The following is an 18161-nucleotide window of genomic DNA, read 5'->3' as shown; positions in this document are numbered from 1 at the left end:
ATTGTTAATACACAGCAAAGGATATTGAATTAAAGACAAGAACAGTTCTGCAATGTTTATACTCAAAAGGTACAGCAACACACCCAGTCTTTCCATTACACAGCATGAGGTCAAGAACAACCCCATGCCTCTGCCTTCCCTACTTCCCATCCTTTGTCCGCTTTCCTTCCATGTGCAAAAGACTACTCTTCACAACATGGTAAAGAGTTTTGCCTGTCAGCAATGGCTTTTGCTTTAATATTTCACTTATTACATGCCTGTTTGACTAAATTAGGCAGCCTCAGCCAAGCCACATCTTGCTTTCTAGTATCTCAATTTCAGTTATTATCTGCCCGTCCAAAGTACTAATTTATCAGCGCTCTTTCAGCTCCAAAATACTGGCTGTGCAGCCAAAAACACAAATAACACTATGACTACTGTGCTTATTTCAGAGCACGTGGATTTTCCCCCCTTTCTTTTCTTTTCTTTTTTTTTTTTTTAAACTAGGAGAAGGACCACCCTGCTCTCATGGCACAGAACACTATTTACATTGCAATACTTGACTGTGTAATACATCTGGCATTTTTGGGCAGGATTCCTGAGCTAGGGGCCAGAAGCCCTTAAGCAATGATTTAAGGGGGAAAAAAAAATCATACAACTTGACTTAACAGCGCTCGTTTCTAGTTTGTTGCACTTAGCTTTTGGTTACTGACTGAAAAGCAGAAATGCATCAGACAGGTAAACAAGAGAAGACTGTTTCTTTTAATTTGTCTTACTGTTAGTAAATGAAGACTGTATTACGGTTTAAGGGCTCAGTTCCAGCTTCAGGTATACGCGTGTACAACACTGCACATATGCCTTAAAAATATCAGCTTTTTCTTGCTCATGAGCAATATACACATGTTTCAAATATACAACGATTACTTGTATATTTAAAGCTGAAATTAAGTTCAGTACAATTCTCTAAAGGAGCAGCACCTTTGCTGAAAGAGTCAGGTTATGGTTCTACTCATTCCCTTACCTCTTATATATTTTGCTCAAGGACTGCAATAACTAAGTTTTCACGAAACCAAGCAGAAGTTAAAGCCAAGGCATTCATTCTAAAAACCAAAATTAAAATTCTCCGTACATCAAAATGTATATATCATCAGCAGTTTCTGTAAAGGACTTTTTCCTTTAGAAAACATACTTTTGCCAAGTTCAGGATGTTTATGGCAGCTGAGGTGATGCTGAATGAAAATAACAGAGAAAAACAACAGCAAGTAAATTGTATGTATGGATATTAAACATTCCTGTCAAAGAAAAAAACTATGTTTAGAGAGGAAAAAAAGAATTTAAAAAATATTTTAACTTCTGAATTCAAAATTATTCTTTGCAGTTCCACTCCATCTATTTCTAGTACAATGAACCATCAGCCAAAATTTTTCCAAATCAACACAGCAACATAGCCTATCGTATCCAGTACTAATCAATCATATTTAGCATGCTGTAAGTAGATAATAAAACAGCACGGGTCACGTAGAACAGGAGCAGAAAACTTTTCTATTCTTGATTCCTGGACACAGAAATGAAATGGCCATTATGCATAGAAGTGCAGAAATGATACTTCAAAGTGCTGAGTTTTCTGTTGTGAGGCACCATCTCAGGAATCTGCTCCCCCAGTAAATCATCAACAGTGGAAATTCATCCAGTTTCTGTAAGTAATACAATGCAAGTTCTGTAGCTGTATCTTTCCGAACTCTGACATGTCTTACTGCAAAACGATCACTCAGCCATTGAGGGGTTTTACTGGTTTCTTCAAGTCTTCCCAGGTACAGTTACTAACAAATACAAACAAGGAAAGACCTCCTGCATAGTACAAGACAGCAGACACAGAGAGATGAAGGGAACCAAAGGCATACTGAAGATAAATAAGGATGACTGAGGAAAATATATCTAATTGTATGGTAGCCACAAAGAAGAACAAACTTTTGAGTAAAATTCTGCGCTCCAGTTCCTGCTGAACTCCAAAAAGAGCAGCTAGAAGCATGCACATCCATGCCATCATCTGTAGAGAGAAACAACACTGTGCAAAGGCTGGAAGACAACTTTATTCTACAGACAGGAGAAAATGCCTGACAAGGAACAGTCCCACAAGGTCTATAATCCAAACACTACTTTAACCAATCAGAATATTCTTGAAAAGCTAACTGTGGGGCAGAAAACTTTACAAGCAGAGTTTTACCTGGATGCTCATAGGCTGAAGTACATAATTCACTGTTAAGTTAAAAGGGGTAGTGCATAAATGCCCATGAGTGTCAAAAGGAGAACATGTTCCATTAGACACCAAAAGGAAAGCTGTTGCAGACACATTAAAACTTGCATTCTAGTGGACACAGCTCCATCAGGTCACGGGGAGGTCAGCTTTGAAGGAGAAATCCAAATGAAATATAAACATGGCATTGTGGAAACCAGACAAATCTCCCATAGCTTTGTCCAGCCAGCACTAATCTAGGCATCAGCTGTGGTGCATAATCTAAACAAAGGGATCAGTCGGTTCATACATCTGGAAGCTGTCATATTTTGGAGCCTCCTAACAGTTATGTGTAACTGAAATATCCACTTGCGTGTAATAGCCTTTAAATTTGTTGTGCGGTCAAGAACGTGCATACACTACGTAGTATTACTACTTTCTGGGGAGCCACCACAAATACTATTTAATAACAGGGCTTTGACCACCTCTTCCCACGGAAATATTAAATCATGAAAATAGATGGATTCAGGGTAAGGAGACGGAGTTTTCCTTAATGCATTTTCTGTTGAAAGCGAGTTTGAGTACCCATGGCTTTTAGAGTTCACTCTTGTCTGAACCCAGTGTCTGCTGAGGAATAATGAAGAAAGAAGGCCCATTCTCTACCACAAAAAAAAGTCCATTTAGCTGGTAACAGGAGGTGGTAGCAAACCAGCAAACCATCACCCGTATCAATACCCCAGGGGATGTTCAGACTGGACATTAGGAAAAAATTCTTTACTGTGAGGGTGGTCAGACGCTGGAACAGGCTTCCTAGTGAGGTGGTCGACGCCCCGTGCCTGTCAGCGTTCAGAAGCCACCTGGTCAGTGCCCTCGATGACATGCTGTAACTTTTGGTTAGCCCCGAAGTGGTCAGGCCATTGGACTCGAAGATCTTTGTAGGTCCTTTTTAACTGAACTTTTCTGTTCTGTCCTACACCTCCACAGAGCACCTCAACTACAGCAGCAGACGGCCCAACGACCGAGCCAGCCCTACTGCTTACCTATACTCCCCCTGTTCCAGCTCCGCAGCAGCGGCATGGGGGCCAACAAGAACGTAATCTGGTTTTCAACTATTATACTTCACCCCAGCATTTCTGCATGGAAATCACCAGGCTCTCCGCAACTACAGAAATGCCCTTGTACCCTGTTCATGACCAGCAAAATCCGCGGGGTGTGGAAAGTCACTCCATGCTCAGGAGAGAGGAAGCGAAGAATGGTGCAACTGAGGCAGCGGTTCAAACAGACGTTGCAACAGAGGAGCGAACAGACCCTCCCAGACAAGGATCTGCAGGGCGCATTCTGGCATGCACATTAGCCACAGCATGTTAAGTTTGGAAATAATGATGACGATTAATTCTCTGGAGCCTTGAGTAAATTAAACGCCTCTGAAGTCTGAAAGGCAGAGGGACCCAGGCTACCCTGTGGTTACAGCCTAGGTGGGGTGTGAGCTCCACAGAACAAGGCCCTCCTCTGGCCCTTCCCACAGCAGGGGCCGTCTGTCACTCTGCTGTGGCTTTGTACCAGCGCTGGGTACAGGCCTGGCCACGCTCAGGTTATTCTACCTTCTGCCACTGCATTCGCTGAGTTCAGGATTTTGCCCTTTACCTTCTCAGTGACCCCAGATGGTCACTGGCAATACCTCCACTGAAACTCTTAGAGGCGGAAAGGGGAGTTTAAACACCGAAACTGGTTTGGTTTTGCTTTGGATACAGGAGCCTTTCAGCAGTGAGCACCACCCCTGAGCAGTGAGTGATGTGGACGCCTGTCAAGATGAACCCTGACTGAGAGCCCCAGTGACTTTGATTTCAACAGCAGGCCCTTAAAAGACAACGATCATACAACCATATAACTAAAACCTTAAAATGCCTTTTATTAACATCTAAGTATAAGAAAACTGAGAGGGGCTCACTCCACAGAAACATAATACCTATTGTCCTGATGTTTTTATCCACAAATATCATGTAAAGCATAAATACTAGATTTTGATGTTGATCTTGAAAACAGAAGCATGGATTGAAATACAACCCCATTTTGATCAGCAAACTTCAAAAAGAGCACGCGGCCTAGGTGACCGTTCTACAGCCGTCATGTGGGAACACTGCTGCCACGTTCACGTCTGAGAAACCACACAGTAAATCACAATCAATTCAAACAAAACAGCGGGCTTGGAAATTTTCTAGATAAGCACCTTTCAATGAACCCTTACACACACTGAGGCACGCAACACAGTGTGAGGCAGAATTCAGAGATAAGTAAGCTCGCGTGTCACGCGATCCATAGGAAACTGCTGGATTCGGTGATGCAGTGGGACACAACTCCCCAGACTGCCACACAGACCACCGAAATCCTGCCTCAGCATCCTGCCTCAGAAGTAACCGCTGCGGTGATGCGCCTCAAACAGTACTTAGTACTCTGCTGCTGCGAACAAACGTGAGTCTTTGTGGAAGAACTGAATTACAACTGACTGGGTCAATTCCTGCTAACTGTATTGAAACCAAACATGTTGCTCTGGACCACTCACATAAATTTGTCTCCTTAAAACAACAAATTCACAAGGATCTGTTCCTCTACTGTTCTTTTTCGTTTCTCCAAAGAATACTAGTGTAAAGTTAACTGATGCCTTAGGCAGAACTTAAGAATAACTTCCCTCTCCACCTGCACTTGATCTTGCTGGGTTAAGCAAACTGAGAAGCTACGGAAATAACACTGATTCCTGCATCACTCACATGCTTTCCTCTTCTTCACCTCACTCTTGCGTTGCATGGGTGGATTAATGTATTTTAAGATGGGTTAGCCACAAGTACGACAGTAGAGTCACTTGGTTTCTGCCCCTTAAGAGCAAAAGAAAATAATACTACACATCATTCAAGTCTTCACTTAGTTTGTTGTACACACTTAGCGCTAATTCACTTACAATGAGAGAATGCTTTGTTCCAAGTACCAAAACTGATCTTTCTTTGTGACTACTGAGGCATTTTCTCTTCCCTGCAGGTTGTCCTATCCCTGCTTGTATCACGCACCCTTTTGCTTCCAGCTGGTGTAACGAAGGGGCTCTGCATGTTAGACCTTGGTTAGCTGTGCAAAGAGGACTACCAGCACAGAAAACTACTTGCAAAGGGAAAAGTTCAACTGAACTACAGGTAGCACAAAAACTTCAGAAAGCGAGAGCGTAAAGAAAGACCACCATGATCTTTGACCTCTTAGAGAAGAAAAAGGCATGAAAAAAAGCGAGGAAAAAAAATCCCAAGACAATGGCAACGTGAAATGAAGTATCAAGGAACAACACGAGAGCATCTCTCCCCTTACGAGCTGCTCCAATTAATGCCGTTCAAGGCACTGCAGTAGTCAAATTTCAAGCTCCACTTAGCAGAATCTTCTCTGGAGCCACAAAACTACCTTCTTTCAGAAGCAGAGGCTGTAAATTTACATGTGTGACTGCTGCTCACAGGCCAGGGTCTTAGAGTGCCTATTAGAGTGGTAGCAGAAAACATAACCAGTTATGGGCATGATTTCTTTTCCATCCAGAGCACTTCCTAGTTATGAATGGATGTTTCTAAAACCACGTCTATGTCCAACAAAATTTAGTCACAGAGGAAATCAATGCAAAGCCCTTTTTGTTCTCTCAAGGGTGTACGATGTATAAAGATGCTAAACAGTCTTTGCAACCCCAGTATACACGGACACCCACAGGTAGCAGTTCAACTAAAGCGTAAGGGCTGTGGATAACAGAACTGGCATTAAAATGCCAGTCTGGGATTTGTTTGCGCAAAAAACTACAGTGAGCACCCTACAACAGGAAGGTGTGCACGCAGGGATGACAGACCTGCTGACGGGCCAGGGAGTTCCACGTGTGTGGCCCCCTCAAGGGTGCCAGCGAGACAGACCGCAAGACAGGAGCACAGACTGGGAGCATACTGCGGGGCACGCAGCAGTAACTGAAGTGCTCTGAACAGCAGCCAGAGCAGGGCTGGGTTTTTAAAAATAAAAATAAAAAAAAAAATAAAAGAAATGCTACTCTGCAACACTTAGTGCCAAGAAACAATTTGAGTGGAAAGCCACTTTGGTATCAGGAGGCCAGGAGTGTTGGCACAAATTCTGAAAGAGAGAGACTACTACAAGAAAATTGAAAGAATGATGTTTTGGAGATCTGTTTTGCTTTTTCTCTCTTTGAAAGTTTGCCTACCAGGTGGGTTTCTGAACTTCTTATGTAAATATTTCAGCCATAATAGCTTCAGGCCCAGACTACTAAGCATTTATCTTGGAATGTGGATGGTCTTAAAACTCATTCAAACTTCACTTCACTATTTTTAATTAATTGTGTTATAGTTTTAAAGCAGCCGTTTACTTCTAGCAAACTTCAGCGCTGTGTTATGTTCCATGCTCCATGGTATTCAGAAATACACCATATAAAACCAGTCTCTTTGTGTAAATACTGCCAATTTATTCAGCAGTAATAACTGTAAAAAGCTTCAGTAGCAAATCAAAACTCATTTTATTGCAACTGTGACTCGAAACATATTTCGAGTAATCTACCATATTTGGCCAACGTTGCCCAGTTCATTCAAATTCTTGGTAAACAAAAGGTAAAGGCAAAAATAAGTCTGTTATTTTAATAAACATTGCAATTCAGACACTGCTTCTATTAAAAGAAAGCTTGTTCTATAGGGCCCCTTAGTATAACAACTTCCACGGAGTGTACTTTGACTACAAGCTCAGGAGTGAGGACCAGGTATCCCAAGCTCAGGAAAGTGAGTTTGGCCACTGCTTTCCACTCCTGCCTAGGAAGAATACCACTTCAGACACCACCTCTCTCTGTACCTTTTCCATTTCAAATTCTCATCCTGTACTTCTGCCTGCAGTTTAGCCACAGAAACACGCAATTGCTATTCATTAGGTATATTTGTATAACGCCCTTGTTCGTGACCAGAAACGTACAGTCTCCACAATTTAGCATGCTTTTTTGTGTCGATGGTTGTGTTGTGCTAGAACAGGACGACTGTGAGTTAATTTAAATTAAAACCAGAATATTTTATTTCAATATCATTAGCTAGCCATTTTGCGCAACCTAGACACACGAGGGTTTCTAAGCTTTCTCTATTTAAATAAAGTTTTAATATTCACCTTGTTTAATTCTAACATGGAAACTAAACTCAAATTACATGGGTCAGCTCTGTACAGCCAGCTGCCTTATGAATCCACGTTGGCCATAAAAACCTCAGAGATGAATTTCAGCTAGGTTTCGTGCTCAGGACCTCCCCACGCACCCCACGAAGCAATAATGACATCAGAAGAGGCCAATGCAGTAACTGAACCAAACGGCTATTTTGCAAAACACATTTTTTCCCTTGACAGTTGGATTTTTGCTGCTGGGCCAGCCACACAGGCACGGTCAGCGAGCAGTTTCTTGGTATTAGGCTGATAGGAAAAGCAGGTGGCGTTAGGATGGGATCATCCTTCCTAGCAGTGGAACCCAGTGAAATCGTGACAGGAAAACACAGGCAACCACGCTGGATGGTGACAGGAAAACACAGGGAACCACGCTGGACAGGCCTGCGATCAATTATTTCTACCTGACACGCAGAAAAGTAGAGGCAAAAGGAGCACGACCAAAAAAAAAAAAAAAAACGATAAAAGGCACATTTTTTGCAATGGTTTGCGCTAGTAACCGAGGGACAGAGGACCCAGCGAGTGCCACAGGACGGCCGGACCGGGGGCTCCCTCAGCGCCTGCCGTTTCTGGGCGCTGTGGCGGCAGGTCCCGCCACACCCCGCAGCCCACCGCGCTCCCCCGCGGCCACCCAGCGACCCCGCAGCGGTCCCCCCGCAAGGAAGAGCCGTCAGCCCGCAGCCGTGCCGCTTTTATTTTTTATTTTCCGCCCCGCGACGAGCGCTCCCCCCCGCCGCTGAAAGCCGTCCAACAGCACGGACCACACACAGCTCGCCCGCCCCCTTCCCCCCCCACCCCCCCCGCCCCGAGGGCGCGCGCACTCCCAAGATGGCGGAGGGGCGCCTCCCCGCACCGCCGCCCCCTCCTCCTCCTCCTCCCGCCGCGGGCACGCGGCAGCCCCGCCGGCCTCCCGCACGGCGCCGAGCCCCGCAACCCGCCGCGGGGATCGGCCGCCCGCCGCCCTCCCGGCGCTCCGCTTCGCCTCCGTTTCCCGTCCGTCCATCCGTGCCCCCCCCCCCCCCCCCCCCCCCCCGCGGCGGGCGGCGAAGTGGTACCGCCAAGCGGCGGTTGTGCCGCCCCGCCAACCGCCCGCCCAACGGCCGCGCCAACCGGCGGCCGGCCCCCGGCACCGGCGGGCGGGCACGCGTCAGGGACGGGACGGGGCCGGCCGGCAGGCAGGGAGGGAGGGAGGGAGGGAGGGAGGCCGGGCACCGCGGTCCCTGTCCGCGTCCCGGCGGCTTACCTTCCACCCACAGCTCCTCCACGTTGGTCTCGAGGTTGGCGGCCCGTAATCCGACAGCGAACGCCCCGAAAATGAGGAGGCCGACCACCAGAAACTTGCCGCAGTTCTTTTGAATGTAGCAGCCCAGTTTAAAGAGCAGTCTCTGAAACTTTGCTCGCAGCCACAGCGGCGCCTTCCTCCCGGTCGCTCTCCCCTACAAAGGCAAGAAGAGGTCAGTCGGTACCGGGGCGGCACCGGCACCGCTCGCCACCCGGAGCCCCGGGGCAGCGCCGCCCCGGCCCCGCCTGGAGCAGGGGGGGGAGCCGCCCGCCGCCCTCCCCCGGGCAGGGATCCCCCCGCTCAGACCCCGCAGGGCCCGGGGAGGCGAGGCCGGCCGATCGCAGGCAGCCGGCTGCCGGCTGGTAGCGCGGTGTGGTGTCGGAGGCAGGACCCACGTGGTGAGCAGCGCTGCGAGATCAGCAGCAGCGGCTCGTTCCCACAGAGCTGGGAGACGCCGTGTGAGCTGAATTAGGAAGTGGAGCGGCCATCTGTAAGTCACGGCAATGTTTGTGAACGGAAGAGGGCAGCCACATGGATTTTTTCTTTTTTTTTTTTTTCCTCCTCTCCTCTCCTCTCTCCCCTTTTCCCCTTCTTACAAAGCCCGCAGATCCGCTCCCTGAAAACGAGGCGATCCCCGCGGCCGGGCAGCGTCCCGGGGCTGTTTCCTCCCAGCATTTTTTGGCTCGCAGGGGCTGGCGGCCGGCTCCATCCCCTCCCGGCCCGAGCCGGGCTCCCGCAGCCCCCCGGCCGGCCGGGGGCGGCGATTTGCTCGCGGCTCTCCCTCCTCTCCCCGCCGCTGGGGGAGGAAGGCGCTACGAGCTCCCTCCGCCCCGGGACCCTCCTTCTCCGGGGGCAGCCCCGGCGTTTCGTACGCCCGGCGGAGGGCTTGACAAAAGCACGCCTTCTGCCAAGAAAGCGGCCGCTCGCTCGCTCTCTCCCCCCCCGTCCCGTCCCGTCCCGTCCCGGCCGGGTGCTCGGGGCGCTGCGAGGGGACGGGGAGGAGCAGAGGAAGCGGAGGGGGAGCGGCGGAGGCTGCCTCCGGGGAGCGCACCGGGAGCCGTGCTCGCCGCACGAGCGCACCCCGGCAGGGCAGGCACGGGCGGGGAGGCAGGAAGGGAAGGAGGGCACTCTCTCCCGCACGAAAGAGTCACAGACGTCCCTCTCTTTTTTCCCAGCATTTTATTGGTGGCTGTTGGGTTTCCATCTCCTCCTTCCACCCCCGCGAGAAAGCACGCCACCCCCTCCCCCGCCGAAAAAACTAACACTGGCGCTCGCGCTCCGCTCCGGGGGGAAAAAGGGAGAGAAGTGAAAGCACCTTTGCGATCTGCTCCAGGGCGAACGCCGCATCGCAGTAGCTCGGCCGCTGCAGATACTCCCGGTCGGGCGCCGCGGCGCGCCGGCTGCCTCCGCTCCTCCGCCGCCTGCCGCCGCCGCCGCCGCTCCTCGCCGCCCGGCCGGGGTGGCCGCCGCCGCCCGCGCTGCTGCTGGTCTCCGGCTCCGAGGCGTTAGCGGCCGAGGCCATGTTGCCGCCGCCGCCGCCGGCGGGACGGGGGAGCTGCCGCTGGCGCTGCCGCGGCGAGGCCCGGGGGGCCGGGGGCGCGGCGGTGGCCCGCGGGGCGCGGCGGGGGCCGCGGGGCGCGGCGGGGGCGCAGGGGGCTGGCGGCGCTGCGGGCCGCGGGCTGCTGCTGCTGCGGGGGCTGCCGCGGCTGCGGCTCCGGCTGCTCCTGCTGCTGCTGGGGCTGCTGCGGCGCGGCCGCCTCACGCGGGGCGCGGGGCGGCGGCTGCCGCCGCGGCCGCTCCGGCCGAGTCGCTCCCCGCGCCTCCCATTGCCACATCGCACCCCGAGGTGCCGGCGGCCGCTCCCCGCGCCCAGCGAGGTGGGGCGGGCGGGCGGGCGCGACCCCCGGCCGCCCCCGGCCGCCGCCGCCGCCGCCGCCGCGCTGTGCTCGGCTCCCGTGGAAATCGCCTCCTCCGGCCGCCGCTGCCTCCCTCCGGGGAGCCGCTGTCCGCGGCGGCGCTCAGCGGCGGCGGCGCGGCGGCGTTGCGGCGGGCCGCGGCGGCTGCTGCTGCTGCTGCTGCTGCTGCTGCGCTGCCCGGCCGCGCTGCACCATCCTGCCTCAGCGCCGGGCTGCTTCCCGCGGGCCGCGGGGCCGGCGGGGCTCCGCGCTCGGCCCCGCCGCGGCGGCGGGCGGGCGGCTGCCTGGCGCTCTCCCCCGGCGTGTGCGCGGCAGCGGCGAGCTGCAGCCCCTCGGCTCAAGAGATGAGATGAAGAAGAAAAAAAGGACTCTCTCCATTTGGATAAAGAGGAGGAGGGGTGGGAGGGGGGGGAGTAAGAGAGGAGAGAGAGCGAGAGAGGGAGAAAAAAAAAAGAGCTGAAAGCCCGCCCCTAGGGCTGTCAGATGGCTTGGGTTTCTGCGAGGCGATTGGCTCGGGGAGGGCAGAAATTACTCAGCAAACATGACTATTATTAGCTGCTTAGCAACAGCTCACCAAAGTAGAGAGACCACCCAGGCAGGCAACCCTTGTGTGTGCATCTCCAGCTTCAGGGGGAGCCTTAAAGAGATCCAGCCTTCTTTGCATGCAATACTTCCATTAAGGAATGCCTCCCCCACACCGCCTCCCCCCCCTTTCTTCTTCGTTTTCTTTTCAAGAAAGTTTTTTTTTTTTCTTTTTCTCTCTCTTCCCCCCCCCCTTTTTTTTCTTTTCCTCCGGGATGCTTGCAGACAAATGCACGCCGCAGAACTTTCTCGCGATCGACACGCAGAAATATATATTTTTTTCCTCTCTTTTAAAAAACAGAGGGAAACGGGGGGAAAGTAGCATTAAACGATTTCTAAAGCCCTTAAAAGAAAATCCTTTTAGAGGCACCTTGGCCTCAAGCTGCAACAAATACTGGGAGGTCCGAGCTGAATTCCCAGGCTTGCAGAAATAATGACAGGGTGGTGGATACTGCGGTAGAAAGTGCCAGATTTTTCTCCCTCTCTCTTTCTTTTTTAACTAAAGAGGAGACTTGGTTCCTTGCAAGAAAACCACTCCGTCCAGTTAGAAAAACACAATGAAAACTTAACACTTGAGGGATTTAAAGCCGCGCGGTAGCTAGCCTGTTTCAACTTAGGGCTCATTCTTTAACTGAAACCTGAGGAAAGCCACTTTTAATATGTTTTTAGTGTAAAAACCCGTGAAACGCAGCCTGCCTGGCCGCGCTAAACACTTCTCGCACTATACGTGATTGTTTACTTTTTTGGCACGGCTGCTCGCCGTCTCCGCTCATTGAGGACCAGCCATTAATTGCGGCCGATACAGCTGCGCGCCTCCCCCGGCGGCCGCGCGGCTCCCCGCCGAGGGGCTCCGCGCCCCGGTGCGCCCCGGGGACCAGGGGGGTGAAAAAACTGAACTAAGAAGAGAAAAGGAGCGGAGCGGGGGGCCCGCTTCCCCCGCCACGCCGCCCGTGCGGCGGAGCCTCCGTCGTGAAATCGCCTAGGGGCACCCACCGGCGGGGGCTTGGCGGGGCCACGGCCGCCCGTGGGAGGTTTTGCGGGCTTTCCCCCCCCCAGGTCCCCGCGGCCGCCTGGTGGCCGCGGACGGCGAGTCCTGCCCCGTGGGGCCGTGCCCCGCGTGGGGCTGCCCGCAGGAGGGCTGCCGGCAGCACATGTGGGCGCGCGGCTGCGGGAGGGGGAAGCCCACGGGGGCCGGAGCTGGAGGCGGCTTTCTGCTGGGGGCTGGAGCCCACACCTGGGAGGGAGGGAAAAAGGGAAGGAGGGAGGGAGGGAGGGAACGAGGGAGGCAGGCAGGCAGCCGCCTGTAACTCAAGTTTCAGCCGTGCATCGCGCGAAGAGCCGACGTGCCACCAGGTCTGAGCGGGGCTGGGGGCGCGGAAGGAAGGGGCCGGGGGAGAGAGAGGCGTTTGGCTGCAGCCTCCCAGCAGCCTGCAAAGCCCGGGAGGACTGCCCCGTCCCTGCGAGCACCTCCAGCCCCCGGAGCTGCCCCCCGCCTCCTGCCTGCTCGGCTTCACACAACAGCCCAGTGACCCCCGGTCCTCGCTCCTGCTCCCAGAACCCAATCTGAGGACTCAAATTTAACAAGCGCTATCTTAATCTCCCCTCTCTCCCTGTGGTCTGGAGGGATTTTATTTTTTTTTTAAGCATACACAAGAGATGAATTACTGCAGGGATCTAATTGGCCTTGTTTCTGTGTGTGTGTATGTGTGTTTTTTTTTTTTCCCTCAAGGAAGAAGTGTCAGTGTAAAAGTCTCCACTTGGGTGGTCAGAGCAGTGGCTGCCCCCACTTTGCCTCATAGCTGATGCCTGCGTGCTACATTCCCAGCGATAATGTTGTTCCTAATCAATCTGCCCTTATTTACATTTGTAAGCACTGCTGGCTGTGATATGCATGGGCCTATGTGTGCAACTGCTCCTCCACACCAATGGCTTTTTCTGCCTTCAGCAGCTCGCCTGGGACCTGCAGATGCCTTATCTCGGACTTGCCCTGTGGCCAAGGCCCGGGAAGGTGTCCCCGTGGGTGGAGTGGCTGGAGTCTGAAATCTTTTATGCCTCGTCTTCCCCGCTCCTGGACCGCCAGGGCTGGCACACAAGAATCCCAGGGCTTTGGTCAGAGTGGCTTCATCTTATAAGGCTTTGCCTCTTACTTGGATCGCCTTCGTGCTCACTGTAACCCCAAATACTGCAGAGCTGCACGCTTCCCCCAGCCACGCGAGGGACCAAATCCGACAGAGGTTAACAGCGGGTAGTGCAGTTGCCCTGGTGTTATTTTAACACGTCGTTGCAGGTTGCCCGTCGCCCGCGGACCGGAGCATCCGATAGCCCTAGCAAGGAAGCAGCACCGAGATGCGGGGCCCGCCCTTCCCCTCACCCCACGGGGGGGGCTGCGGCCGGGCCGAGGAGCGGAGCCCACCCGCGGGGAGCTGCCTTCGCCTGTCCCCCGGCCCTCGCCCCCCGCGCAGCTCCGCGGGGCGGCCGCAGCCCCTCCGCGCCCCCATCCGCAGGGCAGCGCCGCCGCGCAGCGCCCGCGCGGGGGGAAGGAGGCGGCGGCACGGAGCCGGCCCGCTCCCCCTCCTCAGCCCGGCAAGCAAAGGGAGCTGCTCGAGCCAGCTTGTCAAAATAATGCGGCTAATTACCCCTGATCTCCTTTAATGGAGAGCCGCTCTGCACGCCGCAAAGGAGCAAATGAGGGATCTACAGCGCCGGCCCGGGTGAGCGGGCGTTTCTTCCCGCGGAGGGCTGCGGGAGATGCGCCTCCCGCGGCCGCCGGCCCTCCGCGCTGCCCCGCCGCGGCCGCGGCCTCGGCCTCGGCCTCCCCGGGGAGGCCCCCGGGAGCTGCGGAGGGCGGCGGCTGCAGCTGCAGCCCCGTCACCGCCGGGAGACACCCGGAGGGCATCCCGGCTTCAGCAGACCTCGTCCTGCCCGGCGAGGGGCTTTAGCCTTATAAACCCAAGTCGTCTTCAAAACAGATTTTTTTTTTTTTTTTTTTTTTCTGGCACGGTGCCCTGCCACTTGCAGGACTTTAATGCGCACGCAGGGGGGAAAGTTACACTGAACAGTTTTTAGCCAGCCCGGACAACACCGAGCCTGTGTAGCGATATAGCTCAAGCCTTGCATTTGGCAGAGGGCAGGGCATTCATTTTCATGATCTCTGCCATCGGGTCTCGCAGAAAAAAAGCTGAGCGACACGATCTCTTTGACCCACTGCTGGAGCAACAAATTTATTAGAGATATAGGCGTGAGAAATGAAAAGGAAGTAAAACAATTCAGGCTCATTGTATGTCTTTCTTTCATACTGCTAATCCGGTTTACACATCACGCCTACATGTCTCAATAGGGCTTTATACACTGTGGCAAAGGCAGAAGAAAATAAAAGGTGTGTGTGTGTGAGTGCGTGCGTGTGTGTGCATGTGTGTGCGAAATAAGGATAAAAACAGAGAAGCCCGAGACATTTTAATTCAGAGTCAGCTGCCAGTTTTATATCTACCGGCTCCTGAAAGCAAATAGGTTGTAAAGGATTCCTCCTTCTCCCCCTCCCTCCTCAGCCCTAGCCGTTCTCAGCAGCGCTAACTCCTGTCCGGATACAGCGTCGGATTATCATCCTGCCCCGCCGTGGCTCTAACGCGGCCCTGACCAGACCCCAGATACACCCACCGGGCCGGTGCCGAAACGACGCGAGAGACCCTCGGAGCACAAGCGGTAAACGCCGTCTGGCTGGGAGCTGGCAGAGACCCGCCTTGGCCCAGGCGTGCCTGTTAGCACCAGACCCCTCCTCGCTCAGTCCCCCGGGTCCCCCGCCGGGGGGAGGCCTGTCGGCGAGCATCCTTCCCCCCCCCAGCCCCCGGCACAAGGCGGGCAGGGCCGGTCCCGGCGGCGCAGCGCCCGCAGCCCCGGCGCCAGGTACCAGCAGAGGTACCGGCTGCCTCCAGCCCCGCCGGCTCCTCGCAGCTGATCTCCCTGCCGCCGCCACTCCTCCTGCACACACCGCACGTCGCCACCGCCTTCCGCCGGCCCTGCCCGAGCCGCCAAGGCAGGAGGAGCGGCACCGCTCGGCGGCATCGCCCCCGTCCCGCACGGCCTGGCCCCGGGGGGGCTGGATGCTGCAGCGCGGCAGGTTGGCGGCGCCGCCGCTCGCACAGGTGCAAGGGATGCGGGTGCCGAGCACAGACCCCTGCGGGGCCGCTGCAAGGCACCGCGGGGCCGCCGCTTCCCCGGGGGGGGCTCCTCCGTCGGGGGCAGCCGCGGGGGGGGGACACAGCGGGGACACGACGCCGAGCCCCCCCCCGCCGCTCCCCGGTGCCGGGCAGGACGGGAGCCCCGGCCCCGCACGGCTCCTGCCGCCCCCCGGCCCCGCACGGCTCCGCCCGCCCCCTCCGCCCGGCCCCGGGCCCTCCGCCGCGGGGGTCCGCGCAGCGCCCCCGGCACCGCCCCGGCCCCCGGCCCCTGCCCCCGGCCCCGGGGTCGCCCCCGGCACCTACCATCGCTGCCCGTGCGCCGCCGGAGGGCCGGTGCCGCCTCGCTCAGCGCCGCTGCCGGCTGTCGTGGGGCATCAGCCTCCTCGTCCTCGGCCCCCCTCGAGTCCGCTCGGCTCTCTGCTCCCGATCCCTCTTCTTTTCCCTTTCTTTTTTTTTTTTCTCCCTTTTCTTTCTTCCTCTTTTTCTTTATATTTTTTATCTTTCTTTCCCTCTCTCTCTCTCTTTCTCTTTTCCTTGCTTCCTTCCTTCCTTGTTTCCTTCCTTCCTTCCTCCCTTCCTTCCTCTCTTCCTTCCTCCTTTCCTCCTTTCTTTCCCTCCCTCTCTTCTTCTTCTCCTCCTCTTCCTTCTTCTTCTTTGCCTTTCTTTTTTTTTTTTTTTTTTTTTTTTTTACCCGAAAGGAACCGAAAGTGTAAAAAAAATAACCCTCCTAGGTTGCAGGCATTCTGCAGAGTGCTGGAAAGGCTCACAATTACATGCCTGTTTCTATTAAGCAGCTCCATCGTCCTCCATGTGGGTGGTCTGGCTCTCAATAGGCAGGACCTGTCAGGGTCACGTGACGAGCCCGCAAACTTTACCCCTTTACAATAAACTCCAGGAAAAAAAAAAAAAAAAAAAAAAAAGCAAAGGAAGCGAGAGCCCCGTGCCGACCGCCCGGACCCGGCCCCGCCGCCCCCCGGCACAGCGCCCAGGTCTCGTCCAGCCTCTGCCCCCGCTCCCCCCTCGGCCCCCCGGAGGATGGGGAGCAGGGAAGGTGCCCGCCGGTGGGGCGCGGTCTGCCTGCCAAATGTGTAGCTGGGAGTGCAGGGCGAGCAGAGGGGCGCCGAGGCTTCCCCTGGCGGCTCGGCACCCCGCGCGGCGCCCGACAGAGCGAGTTCGTGCCCGAGATGTCTGTGCTCGGTCCTGCTCGGTTGTGCTAGAGGTCACTAGCAAGTCAGCTTTCAGGTGGTGGAGCAAGGCAAAGCAAGGAAGCCAGCTCCTCTGAACAAAACCTGAATGCTGCTGTCACTGGGAAAGAGCAGCGATTTTTTGTTGTTCTTGTTGCTGTTTGTTTTGTTTTTTTTTTTCACCATCTTCTTGAACAGTTCCTAGCAGGAAACAAACTGCGCAGAAATTTGCTACCACCGTTTCAGGGTCTTGTGGCGGCTGAGTATCATTACAGGATCTGGGAAAAGTGACTTCGAGTGTTACTCCTGGATTAGCACACGTTGAAGGGAACAAATGATGTGTCTTGGAAGACATGTCACTAATTGCTCATGGAAGATCCAGTCAGTCACGCTTGATTTGCTGTCAGATCTGCAATATCTACCATGTATTTTGAGAATAAAATATATTCCATATTACTGTAGTCTTGTGCCCAAGTTGCCCAGAGACTTCTGTTTGTGTTACATTTAGAAAACGTACTTCATGATGGGGTTCAGAGATTTCATGGCTTTTTTTTTTTCTATATATTTTTAAGCCATCTTTTATTTATATTACTCCTATTACTGAATTCCTCTAGCAGGAAATAATGCGTATCTTAGGGTTGTATGTTTGCTTTCAAGAATGGAAAAACTCTATAAGAAGAAATGTTAGGGAACATCTCATGATCAGATTGCATTACACAGCCAAACTCCATAGATATTCTTATCTACATAAAGCCAGGCTAGACAACAAAATAATGAACAAGAAGGATATTTTGCCTACAAAACTGATATTATTTTTACATGACAGAGGGGCTTGTGTCAATGATAAAGAGTTGGAAGAGCATGGGAAAAGACATTTTACAGGATTTTTAAAGAGTGCATGAAAAACATACATCACTTTTTATGGCCTCACTGATCAATCACAGAGTTAGATACTTAAGCAAGAGACAGACAGCAGGGATACAGGGTGCATAGATGTCATGGTTGTAATCCTTCAGTCTGTCCTCCCACCCAATACATTCAATCTTGACAATTTTTCCAGAGAAACTCATCATAACTCCTGATAATGAGTTCCAGTGCTTTCAGGCTCTGCGTATCTGACAGGATAGCATCCGCAGTGCCTCGCCTAGCTATGTCATGTAGCCACAGAGCTGTTCTTTGAACAGGTGGGAGGCAGAAGAGCAGAACAGCCCCATAAAGAACCGGCAGCTGCCCTGCTAGGCAAGGAAAGTGGGGTGAAGTAATGCAATGTTGGAGTACACGGTTTTAGAAAGAGGCATGAGGTATGGACAAAGAATGAAAAATAAACAAAACAAAACAAACAAACAAAAAACAAATGATAAAAGAAGTGGGATGTTAGTGTGAGCTAGGAAACGTCAGAGAAAATAACCTGAGAAATATGTTACAAGCCTCCTCACTTGTTCGACATCAGAAGTACATCTGTCGTAAATACCATAGCTTTCATTGCCTCTTTCATTTGTCAGCCCAGTTGCTGCAGTTTCTTCTGTCCTTCCCAGAAAACCTGAGTCTTCTGCACCCCATGGTAATGCAGTTCCTAATGTGTTCAGAAAAAGTAACTTTATCAGA

At 53.4% G+C, this 18161-nt stretch overlaps 1 protein-coding gene across 3 annotated transcripts in view; it reads right to left on the bottom strand.

Moving 5' to 3' along the window:
- Window positions 1-16032, bottom strand: part of PTCH1 (patched 1) — a 72512-nt gene extending 56480 nt beyond the window's left edge. For 2 of the 3 annotated variants that reach the window (XR_010827479.1, XM_066987887.1), the window contains exons 1-2: window positions 10015-10221; window positions 8661-8853 (exon numbers count right to left, since the gene is read on the bottom strand). Coding sequence is in view for 2 of the 3 variants with exons in the window: in XM_066987887.1 (XP_066843988.1) it covers window positions 8661-8853; window positions 10015-10221 (400 nt within the window). In the remaining variant the exon portion in view is untranslated. Of the gene's footprint in view, window positions 1-8660; window positions 8854-10014; window positions 10222-15675 lie in introns of those variants that run through there. The other variant, XM_066987888.1, reaches the window with a different exon arrangement.
- Window positions 16033-18161: the final 2129 nt, after the last annotated feature.

The sequence above is a fragment of the Anser cygnoides genome, chromosome Z, assembly GCF_040182565.1.
Source record: "Anser cygnoides isolate HZ-2024a breed goose chromosome Z, Taihu_goose_T2T_genome, whole genome shotgun sequence".
Classification (NCBI taxonomy): domain Eukaryota; kingdom Metazoa; phylum Chordata; class Aves; order Anseriformes; family Anatidae; genus Anser; species Anser cygnoides.
The sequence above is the reverse complement of the archived record's forward strand: the minus strand, read 5'-3'. Positions and strand labels throughout refer to the sequence as shown.